This window comes from Phalacrocorax carbo, chromosome 3, assembly GCF_963921805.1.
Source record: "Phalacrocorax carbo chromosome 3, bPhaCar2.1, whole genome shotgun sequence".
NCBI lineage: Eukaryota > Metazoa > Chordata > Aves > Suliformes > Phalacrocoracidae > Phalacrocorax > Phalacrocorax carbo.
The window spans coordinates 29,974,625-29,987,355 of NC_087515.1; the positions used below are offsets into that span (position 1 = coordinate 29,974,625).

Here is a 12,731-nt window from a genome sequence, read left to right on the forward strand (position 1 = left end):
GTTCTAGACACACATTTTCAAACTTAGAATTTTCCATTCTGGATTTCATGAAAGTTTACATATACCATAGACATTCCTGTAGACTGTTTGACACTACTCTTCCTTACTATTCCTGCTTCCTCCACAAAGATCCCAGAAGCTGATTCTTTTGTTATTATTTTTGCATCTCCAACAGCAAAAAATATTGAAGAACATTATAAATTATATTTGAAACCAGCCAACAAAACTTTCAAACACTGCAAGCATGGAGATCTCCCTATTACCCTTAGACAACAGTAAGGCAGATTCATGGTAGTGCAGAGGTTCTAGGTGCATATCATATCAAACACCACCTGTGTTTAGACATAAAAGGACACTTTTTGATCCAACTGATGTATTTCCCCCAGAAACTCATTTAACAGAAACACAAATTCATACAATTCTTTTATGACTTCTTCAGGTGAAATAATATACCACATACCTACAATACCTTCAAGATAAAAAAAAGAAAAAAAAAAAAAAGGAAATTTATAGCAACGGGCAAGTTAAAACCCTGTGATACTTAACAGACAGTAGAATAATCAAGGACTAGGCAGAGTAAGGGAGCATTCTCGAATGAATACCAGTTAGGGTATTCATAACTGGCAGAATACCAGTTAGGGGAGAAAAAAAAAAAAAAACAACCAAAAAGATAAAAGAACAGCCTGATTTTGAAACATCTTGAAAGGACAGAATTTAACATGGAAACAAGGAAGCCTCATACAATTTAATGTGGGATACTTCAGCAATTGTTATAGAAGACTGCACGCCAGAGAGACACCTCCTCTGCTAACAAGAAGTGTTTTAGCTACTGCTTTGAGTAGCAACATATGTTGGGCATTTTTAAAGTGGGATGATCTGCCTACTCTGGAGACAAGCTCAGCAGCATGTGCACCAGAGAAGCTGATACAGCTTGCAGAAACGTAAGTACACTACTAACTTCAACATGTGAAGACATGCTTCTCTTGCATAATTAATATGCAATTTGAAAATGACTGATTTGTACAAGTTAACTGAAGTAAAAGTCTTTCACAACAAAGCTTCAACCTACACATAGGCTGTCTGTCTTCCTTACAACCTATTCCTCCCCCTAACTCCCTTTTCTACTCCTCATGCTGCCTTTGTAAGCATCCATTATTTTCCTCTGCAATGACTCTCAGTTTCCACATCCTGTGCATGTATTCCTTGGGGATTTCTGGGAATACATACTGTCACCCAGAAGCCACTCACATCTGCACCAAACATTTTGTTTTATCTAGCCCTGAGCACATGTTTAAGGAAGTGTTTCTGTACAGATTTTTCAAATATCCTTACCTAGAATGCATGGATGAGGTCTGACAAAAAATGAGGTATTTCAATTAGCATATTTTCCCCTCTCCAAAGTCCACATTCTTCTTGCAGATAACTTCTGTACATTCTTAAAGAAAACAACCACCTATTTCTTGTTCTTAACACTAGAAATACAAATCTTTGCCTAGCTTTGAGAGCTCTGGTGACTGCAGAAGTAGTAAAGTGAGAACAGCACCAGCCTCCTCATAGAATGAACACGGAAACATGCAAGGAAAAGACTCATTCAGAGAATGTTTGTATCTCATTTCTGCTGGTCTCTTAATTATGAACTGAGAAAAAGAATCCATTAAATACGTAACACCTCATTTACTACACAGATTTGTAACCAAAATATTAAGACTAGTATGAATTAAGTATGCATAGAAGTATCTGGCATTCCAAAAATAACATGCCCTCATAATCAAGGACAGGATCCACAGGAACCAAGCTGGTAAAACCCTGTGCAATGCATTGCTCATATCACAAGAAGGCCCATAATCAGATAAGGCCACAGCAAAGGTGGTTTGTCAGCAGAAAACAAATATGCTCTGATAACAGGATGACAACAAGGTTACCACATCACATGTGCCACTCCTCTTCTTTGTGTTATCCCAACAGGAAGGCAGACTGTAGCCAGAAAGATTCCCAGGAGGAAGCAAAGATTTTTAAGCAGCCTCACCCATGATTTATAGCAGCTGAGGGACGCATGATTCTGAACTGTTTGATTCTTCAAGGGAATCTAGAAAACAGTTCTCTCTAAGAACCAGTTTGTCATCGCCAGTAAAGCAGCAGCCAAGAGATGAAGCCAGGACTCAACACAGAGCTCCTTGTCCTTGGTATGCACACAAGCGATCCTGGCCCTACCACACGGATGCAGGCATCCTGGTGCCTGTATGTGGCTGTGAGGGTGTGAACACGCAAAATCTATGAGAGAGTGTGAGAAATCAATTGTGTTTGATACCACCTCTCACTCCCATGAAGTCTTGCACCAAGCTTTGCTTCAGTACTTCCCTACACCACTAATTACAGTGAAAGAACTTGAGACATTTACAAATCTCCAAAGATTCTCCAGCAAAAACTACAGTGAGCAAGGCTCAACACCTGTATGGTAAAAAACAGCAGTCGTATAAACTCTGTACCAGAATCGCTCTGCTCAGTTTAGACAGTCTAGTGACTGATCCTTACTACCCACTTCTTCCAGAAGGAAGTGGTTTGTATTAAATCAGAACAATCATATAAGGCCAATTTTTAAAGAACACTTTGAGTTATCTTTAAAAATAAATTGATAAAATACAAAATTTAATTCCTTACAGTATGTTTGAAAAACAATCCACAGGTGTTACAATCAAATTCACTCTAGGTCTTTTAAAAGGCAACCATCTTCAAGAACAGGATTGTAAAAAGCTTTAACTGAAATATTTTTATAAAACTTAGGAACAATAAACTGATCTACTGCTAATAGCAAATGGGGGCACACTTATATTTTTTTTTACTCCATGAAGTAACACATAGGATAAATGAAGGAAAGACTAACATCTTGAATTTGTAATGAAAGCCTGACTTTTGAACAACTATTTTGGCATGAAAGGGCATGCTTGAATGAGTCCTCACTTTTCTCTTCTGGGATCAAATACTGCCTACACCACAACTTTATGCTCACATAAGTCTGACTTACCTTTTTTACAAATTTCCTAAATAATTTTTGCCATATTTTTCATAATACAGGGCTATCTTTTCTCTATAGTGAAGACAGTCTCCTTTGCAGCTCAAAAAAAAAAAAATCTGATAGGACACCTGCTCTTAACAATCAATGCTGATCTACTGGAAAAAGTAAGAAATACCCGACTAATTCATAATGCTTTGTATGTTCTTACATCTTAAGGCCTTGATTACTGCTGTACCATACTTAAGAGAAATACACAGATGGAATTCTATAGTCCAAATCTCTGAAGTGGCAGAATGTGCCATTAACCACAGGGAGGACCCACAGAAGCAGGTATTTAACATTTTCACATTTACTTTGACCTACAACCTCTATCATCACAAGCTTCCTTTAATCCTAAAGGCAATTAAGTGTCACAATTACTGTTGAGCAAATACAGCTGGAGCTAGTGAATCATTTTGGTGAACGTGTGGAACCCCCCAAAAAAGCTTACAAAACACTTCTAGGCCTATTACTCACACATATAGGAATCTTTTCATTAAATCTGTTCAAACTGTGACTATAAAAGGCAGCAGTTTCTAAGTTCAACAGGTTTGCCTTACAAGATTTATCAGTCCCTTGCAGTCTCAGAGCAGATGCGGCCGCTGGTTTATTTTTATGATCTTATGCATTTCATGAGACATGATTCTCCAATTCTTTGTAAAATTTGATTTGTATTAAATCATTCCACCAAGCTTTAAGATAAGGATTTATCTCCAAATACTCACTTTGGTGATGGTCTTTAAAATAGCAAGTCGATCTTCAGGTGGTGGCAAACCCACATAAAGTGTTTTATCCAGTCTACCAGGACGCAGGATAGCTGGGTCAATTATATCTTAGGGAGAGGAAAAAAAGAAAAAAAGACAAAATTATCTATAAAAGAGATACACCCTCAGGAAAGTGTACATCTGAAAAGGAATATATGCATTCTTGTACCTAGATTCAAAGAAGCATTTGTGCCATGATGTGAAGCTCTGACCATTAAAATAGCCGACTAAAACAGCTTCATCTCTGTCAAGCAGGAGCCTAGCACATCTCTGTCAAGTAGGAACCTAGCACAGTTAGGCTGCCTCTGCTCAAAGATGGCTCATAAATACCAGTTTCATCTCTTCACAGATGAAGACGGCTCTGTCTTTGGTAACACAGTACTGGAACATTTTTACTGTCATACCTAGCACGGTCAAGTGAGGAATTCCACATTCATTCATGACAAATGAAAAAAATGTTTCCAAGTTTTTTCTGTTGGAAGGAACTCTAACCGTATTAACCGCTGTGAATGTGCTTGAACACACAGTGATAAATTAAGAATAACAAGTACGCAGGGCCAATCATAAGCACCCTTATGTAAACTTAATTTTACTGGTCATTCGCATTTCTACTGCATATTAATTTTCTGAGTGGTAGACATGAAACATGACAACATGTCATGAAAACACAAAATAGAGCTGCAAAGTACAGAACTTGTTTCCCAGGAAGAACTACAGACTCCCAATTTTATTATGTGTGGAGAAATAAGAAACCAAAAATCATCACAAATGTTTCTAGAAAGCCATTCAAAATTTAAACGTAATAGAAATGTCTAGTAGCCTTTTAGCACCACAGGCTTCAGTACTGACCTTCTACAAACAGTTAGTCAGGATACAAACACTAAGGAATATTGGTATAACAACAAACAGGGCACATAACCTGGGAAAGACCTCAATTCCTGTCCATATTTCAGCATGAACTGCCTGGATGATGTTTCTAAACACTTCTCAATGCCCCATTTCCCCATCTACCAAAAACAACGATGGTATTACTTGCTCTATTTCACTAAGGGATTCTAATAATCCGTATCCTACATACTACAGTCATGTGAAGAGCAGACTCACAAAAGCACCCACAGAAGATATGAAGAAAACTGTACTTTTTCTGAAGTCTGTAAGTTCTACAGATGTGTTAGGTAGCTATTGCAAGAACCTTATCCAAAATTAACGACTGAAAGTTACACCTAAGTCTTAAGCTGGAAACTATCAAGGACTCCAAAGTAAGCTGTCAACACCCTTACAATAATTACATCCTCTTGACAAAACGTAGCTAACAGACAAAATACATGCATTCATGAATATTAAAGGTGAGGAACTGGGAAAAAGTTAAGCTGTTAATCCTTACCATATAGATATTTAGAAGAAACAAAACAAAAAACAGTAGCATGGAAGAACAGGTATCACTTTTTTGCAAATGAAAAATGTTTGCTTAACTCTGTCACGACTCCAGCTACCTGATCCTACCGCAGTGTAGTCTTGATTCAGTTTTTAAAGATGTGCATAGTTTTGTTCAAGTTACTCTTACCTATGCTTAAAGGACAAAAAGTAGAATGAGAGGCACACATTAAAAATTGCTCCACTACCTTTTTCTTGGACAAAACCAATTTTTTTTCCAAGATACAGCAGTCATGGCCAGCAGCATCTATGTAGGTAAAAATCAGCTATTGTGAATGTGACAAGAATAGTGAGGGGAAAAAAGGAAGAGCTTGATGTATTAATTTAATCCAGACCAAATGAAACAAGGGTTAAACAGGATCCCTGCCATAGCAGGCCTAGACAAAAACATCTTTCTTATACATCTGCACGTAGTGCTATATGATACCTTATCTTGGTTTGCACAAGTGCACTTTCCTGTTCTTTTGTCTCTGCAGATGGAAGTCTTGCCACATTATTAAGATGAGCTGACAAAGTTCGCTCAACAGATCAATTACAAGCATCAAAACAAACACTCTCAATAGCAATTGCAACACCAGGCACTTAATAACTTCCCCATTCTAAAGTTCCAAAAGCTCTTTTAAAATATTAGGCTTGATATGGAAAATACTGTTTCTATTTTGCATGCTGAGAGCATGGCACTTGCCATGCTCTTTGTCCAATGATACAAAGTTAGCGATCTGGTCTAAAGATGCATTCATCCATTTCTATATAAGTGATTACATTGCCCACATCCACAGTTACGACAACTCATACTAACTCAATAAGCTGCAGTAATGGTGGTTTACAATGAGAAGACCATACTGAAGTTTAACACGCAGATCTATACTCCCCATCTCCTTATGAGTCAATTCACTTCACTCTGCAGGTTCAGGCCTGGGCCTGAAGTTCCTGAAAATGTCATGCAACACAGAAATTAGTATTTACTCATTGGTCAAACTCACTCATTGGATGCACTTCACATCTGTTTAAAGAATTGAATAATGCTCCCCTTTTAGGAATTTCAGAGCATTCCATCCTGATATTATCTCCATCTCTATTATCTTGAAACTTATCTAAGCAGAAAAGAGTCAACTAATTTTAGATACATTTTAATGAAATTAAGGTAGTTATCATAGACACCTCTTCAAAAGCCCATTATTATCTCTCAAGTTTGAAAGTGAAACATGGAAACATGATAACACACAACAAGCAGTTGTCCATACAGTTGACTGTTTTCCAAGCAATTGTCTTACAGAAAGAATATACTTCTATGAAGAGAGATGCCCAGTTAATAATTTTCTGTCTTGGTTTTCTGATGTAATGGCATTGACTATGTCTTTAGAAGACAGCAGTACCATTTTCCAAGTAATCTGGCAAAACTGCATAAGATTTAGAGTACGCCCATTCCTTGCCTTGTTTTTAAAGGTTAAAACAGGCATTTGCCTCTAGAGAATTATGTAATATTTCGGTTTGCTACACTGCTCTCCAAACTACTGCAAAATGTTATCCTCTTCATTAAATTCTACTGAAAATATCTTTACATGCATCCCTATAATGTGACACTCTATTCTCTATAATAAAATCTTTTAGTCCCACGCTAATTTCCAGTTGATTATTCATGTATTCTCAACTGTACAAGAGTCAACAATGTTTATGAAAGTTCAGTGCATACCAGCAAAAACAACTACTGTGCTGAGTCCATCTAACCTCTCCTATACTCACTACAGCTTTTAAAATTATATTTAAAGTATAGAAGATCTAGGTCCTCACATTCGTGATATTCTGGAATGTAGGCTCAGAAGCCCTGAAAGGCTTTCTGAGACTCCAGATGAACACTGCAGGTAACAACTTTGCTCCTACACAACAAAATGAACTCCACTAAAGTTACTGTGAAAGACACATAACATCATGGGGCTAGTGAAATGCGGGAATATAATTTGTGTGAATTAGAATTATGACGAAAGATATTGTTCCGTGCCTCACGTATTAGGCGCTTTTCTTAGATCTTATCTTGCCTTTAATTCAGCAACATGTATAAACAGGTATAAACATAACAAACAAAAAACCCAAACCAAAACTGTAACTACTGTCAGAGACTGAAGGAAAGATTTTTTTTTTTACTGTGTTTCAAAACATGTGGTTCAGGTGAACAGCTCTACAAAACTAAACTAAACTTGCTGATGAAAAATAGAACTAACTGAAACTGATCATGCTCTAAGATAACAGAGAAGGGGAATTTTTGAAAAATTGATTTTTAAAAGCTAGACAAAAAGATGATGAATAAAAGCAAAGACATCATCACAATTTACGTCAAGTTTAAATCACTATCAGTTTGTAGTGTTTCACTGATTTCTTGTCTATTTTCCCACATTGCATACAGTTCCTTAGATCCCATGGTAAATGCTGCTGATGCCTTGGTCAGCATTTCTCTAAAGAGGTTATAAATGTCTAAAGCCCAGGAAAGTAAGAAAAGAGCAGAAAGCAGCAGTATCCAATACTGAAACTCACATTGGTAACTAGAAAATTGTGGGAAATTACAGACCTCAGTCAGCAGTAGTGCTTAATGGTTTTGTAAGTATTTAGTCTCGAATTTGGGGAAGTGAGTTGACTGAAAAAGAATATAATTATTCTGACCCATAAAGTTTCTAACAGGACATGACATTTCTGCCTCTTTTTTTCCTCTCTCTCTTTTAATGACATTGTGTGCTTTAAAAGTTTAATCCTCTTCAGGCAAAGTTTGACATTGGTTCTGCATTTAGGTGGAAAGAGATTGAGTTGGGAATACTGCATCCCTGCTAATTTAGCAATAGTCAAGAAAGATCTACAGAGGACTTTCAAAGTCACTGAGTAAGTGCAAAAAACTTTCAAATATCCTGCCCTTATGGACAAATCAAAGGCTTATTTCAACACTGCCAGAGTAAGAATTACCACTTGCCGGTTGTATATGATAAACAAAGGAACCAATCTTTTGTGCCTGCCCTTTTGGCAAAACAGGAATTAGAGTGTTCCAGGTCCTTAAAGGCTATTATAAAAAAAAAAAAAAGAAAAAGAAAAAAAAGAGAATTTGGCACTCTTCAGCCACAGGGTACAAAACCACCACCATTATACAAAAATACCTCGTCACAGCTACTAACACCTCATGGGAACAACTGTACCAGGAACATACCTTGATGCCAAAACTGGCCGAACCAGCACTACCCTACTGCTAGTTACTATTATTCTTCATAATAATAATGATAATATTTTTATGAGAGAAGACGTTTCTTTTGGCACCATGGTCTCCGGGACTACAATGCTGACAACATATAATAATAGTCATGAGCAGTAACAGCAGCCAGCTATAAAAGGTAATGTGCATACAACCATTCTAAAAAAGAAGCATCCTGCAATGCCATTTTCTCTCCTATTAAGTTATACTAACATGGATTTAAAAAAATGAGATCTCAATTTGATAACACTGGCCCAGTGGAAGATTTCAGGAAGTTCTGGTGGGACACATATATTATTTAGGTTTATATTACACGACCCCCTAGGACCTCTATTCAACATAACTATAACAAAACAATCTTTCATACAGATGTCAGACTTATAAGCAAAAGAGCTTTTCAGGGACCAAAACTTTTATTGTTTGCAAGGATTGTTTAAATACATTAGGCAGTATAAGCAATAGTTCTCTTACAGGTCTCTACTTGCTTATTTTGTTCTTAGGGTGGTAAGAGTGCTTTACTAGCCTAGACTTCACTGTTCTCTACCTGCAGTGTGCTCGTATTAAGTACCCAGACCATAGTAGCAAAATCTAATCTGGTGAACACTGCCTATTCCTAAATCCAATAAATGGTGAATAAACTACACAAGAGAAAGATAGTTTCCCCAATTTAACCTCAACTTCAGTAAAAGTTGTTCTGATAAAAACTGCATCAACTGAAGACTATATTTCTTCACGCTGACAAAGGCAGACATCACAGCAAGTTTGTAGTCTAAACTTATACAAATGTTATTCATACACACAGCTTATATCCTTCTGAAGCAAGAGATCAGTCTATCCAAACTGCATAGATAATTGCCTCCTCTAGCAAAAGTTGGATGTGCCAAGCTTTGCTGTTCAGAAAAAAATATTTTATTGTGCTGGCAAAACAACTCCTTTATCAAGGAACAATTCATTTCCATTGACAGAATTTGAAGATACATTTATACCCTTCAACTTGATATTTGTTATCACTCCTGTCCATTTTGTTGACATTCGGCATTTTTACCTCAAATAGACTTTTTTCATCGATGTCACTGGCTAGTAATACACCACTGAGTTCATGCTGTACAAATTTCCCAGCTTCCCTCAAATATTAGTTCAACCCTCATTAGTCAGGAGAGTTTTGTAACTTTCACTATTCCAGTACAGTAAAAGAGTACATCTACCACTGCAGCTGAACAAGGCAACAGGGACTTTTTAAAACTGGGCGTGGGGGGGAATCCCCAAACCATTACAGAGGTAGCTTATACCATCATAATGGTAAAACTGCATCCAGTAAAAGGCTTATAAAGCGATGGATTAACAATTACACAGATGTCTATTTCACATATGCATGAAAATGAAACCCATAAGCAAGTACTGAATCAGTGTAAACCCAGCAAAGCTGGGAAGTATTCATATCTTGATATTAACATCTGAGCAACATTTACTCTAAATTGGCTCTTGTAAAGCTACTAAACTACTTGTACTTGGATGCCTCTACTAGAGGAGTCACTAGCTCAGAACAGTGCCACATACATACACTGGCCCTATAAGTATTTGCCCCGTGTATACCCGCCATACACCTGAGGTGCCACTGCAGGAAGTCAAGCTGGGTGTTCCCTCAACTTCAAAAGTGTTGGAATTCACACCCCAACCTACCAGTCAGAGATAATGACGAGTTTACTGCCATCAGCAATTAGATATGAAGCCCTTGAGAAACCCTAACAAATAAGGCTGCTTGTTACAAATACTTGCACTAGCATAAGTAATTTAGTGAGAGATCTCTTTCCTAAGGCAACTTGATGACACTATACTAACACCCTTGGTACATCCAACTCTATCTATATATAGATGTGCTACATTGTATAACCTTATTCTCTTTTACACATTGGATTAGATAGGTCAGAATCATCAAGCTCGTGCCAGGAAAACTTCCCACTTTAAATCAAAGAATTGCTACAAGCAGATACAGATTTAAGCATCTACTGCTCGTATTTCACCGTTAGAAGGCTTGATAGTCTGCCATGGTGCAAAGAATTCAAGAGACAGGAAACTTTTCCTCAAAATTTTTTACTATTTTGACCATTGGAAAAAACAAAAACCACCTCACAGTTGCCTATTTTAGGTGATTTCAGACCAAATTTTCCTTAATCTATAGGACCCAAGCAATCTGTCAAGTATTGTAACTTTCTCATGTTCCAATTTATATCCAAAGTAGCTATGCTACTATTTTTCCCTGTTAAGCCATTTCTCATCAGAATTCTACATCTTGTCCTTACTTAACACATGCAGGTATGAAACAACTATGTAGTTACTAGTAAGTCGCCAAATATGTGCTCTAGGCACAAAGGTCCTTTCCAAAATTCTAGGGCCTACCCCAGTATGGTTTTACCAAGATAGAAAAATAACCCCATATTTAATTTCAGTTGCAATATTCAGAAAAATGTTCATAACCCAGGAAGAGCAACATCTTCCTGCGCATGTTTTTTTCTATATTGACAGCAAATTCCTTTACTTCTAACTCTCAGCGTCCAGATGGAGTTCAAAATCAGGAATAGAGAAGTTTATTGCTATGTATAAAACACAGGACTTTTCCATAATACAAAAAAAAGAGGGAGAAAGTTGGTTGTAGAACACACGATGTTTGTAAAGTAGATGTCACTGTTTAGCTTATTAACTAAGAAGATGCTGCAGGAATTGCAAAAGCTACCAAAAATTGAAGACCCAGCAAGGGAGCACAGACAGCAGTCAATATCAAAGCTTGACAGAACACGAGGTAACAGCGGAGGAAGTTCAGGCTGAGGGAACCAGGTTTGGAACATGAAGCACAGGAAGCAAAAGATAAGGAAAAGGAAAAATTATTTAACATGAGACAGATGACTCAAGGGGAAAAAATTTAAAATAGCAGAAAACTATAAGGTTGCTTTGATTAGAAAATCAATGCAAGCAACAAAAAATATAAAATTTATGTTTCAGTTCTCTTTTGTTCTATATTCCAAGGAGATAATCCAAAGTCCAATTAAGTCAAAAGTCTTTCAAAGCATTTTACAGCAATGCTATCAGATGCTAATTAAGATACATTTTAAAGATGTTGCTTCATCTCAAACTGTCACAAGAACGTGGGACAGACTAATTGATCAGAAAAAGTTTGGATTTGAGGAGACGCTGTAATTTTAAGTACAGAATAAGGTTAGTTCTACAATTCAAACACATAAGAATGCATCAATTTCAGTAGAAGAGACTAATGACACTTGATTTCTCTAGTTTGGTTTGGTCTCTAGTCCTTACCTGGCCTGTTTGTGGCAGCCATAATGAAAACCTGCTGACGATTCTCCAGACCATCCATCTCTGTGAGTAACTGGTTAACTACTCGGACACTGGCTCCTGACTTTAAAAGGAGAAATTTGTCAACAAAATTGAGGAAACAGTGGGAATGTGAATATTTCAAAACAAAAGAAACCTTTTCTTTCCCATGAAAGGTGAAGGACTTGCTTAAAGAAGTACATACAGATCTTTATTCTACTCATTCTCCCATCTATCTCAACAAGAAAACCCAGAACTTCTCAATATTCAGGTTTTGGGAAAAAAAATACTCCAAATATTTAAACCTCTGCAAACAATACTTTCAGCAGCTGAGCTACTCATAGTTAAATGCTATCTCCATAGTACTGACATCCAATAAACAAACTCAATAGCTTAATCTGAATTACGTTCTAGAGTTGGAGACAGAGGGAGAGAAAGCCCAGATGCTGGAGAACAAGAGTCCAATTATGCAGTAAAATTGTTTGATGATTTTGACGAATGCTGTTCTAAGTGTTAGTGTTTTATTTTAAATGCACAAAAATATAAATCCACCCATGGGTAATTAGAATATGTGGTCTCAAAAAGCCAGTGGAAACACCAAACACCCCTGAGTTTCAATTACGAATCCCAAGGATTGTCACCAGTATTAGAGTCTGAGTAATAAAGTCACCAGTCTCCTGCCCAGAAAGTACCTCTACATGGTTAAAGGAGGCTGTGAAGAGCAGGAATGGGCCTCTAGGCACGAAGTTGTTGCCTGGTGCTGCTGCCACACAACTGAATTATAGTGAGGTCAAAGCACACTTGTTCCCTCCTCCTTGGCTACCGCCTATGCCTGCTGTGGTGCCAGTACTGGACGCCTTCTTTTATGGCTCTGTGGGAACCACCACCTCAGGGTATTCAAGAAGTCAAGTTTGAACTTTTCAGCCTG

The 12,731-nt window shown here is 37.3% G+C and overlaps 1 protein-coding gene across 3 annotated transcripts in view; it reads right to left on the reverse strand.

Annotated features, from left to right (window-relative positions):
• NVL (nuclear VCP like) overlaps nucleotides 1-12,731 on the reverse strand; it is a 42,670-nt gene that overhangs the window by 7,965 nt on the left and 21,974 nt on the right. For all 3 annotated transcript variants that reach the window (XM_064446336.1, XM_064446335.1, XM_064446338.1), the window contains 2 exons: nucleotides 11,789-11,888; nucleotides 3,778-3,884 (listed from right to left, as the gene is read on the reverse strand). In XM_064446336.1, coding sequence (XP_064302406.1) covers nucleotides 3,778-3,884; nucleotides 11,789-11,888 — 207 coding nt within the window. The remainder of the gene's footprint in view (nucleotides 1-3,777; nucleotides 3,885-11,788; nucleotides 11,889-12,731) is intronic.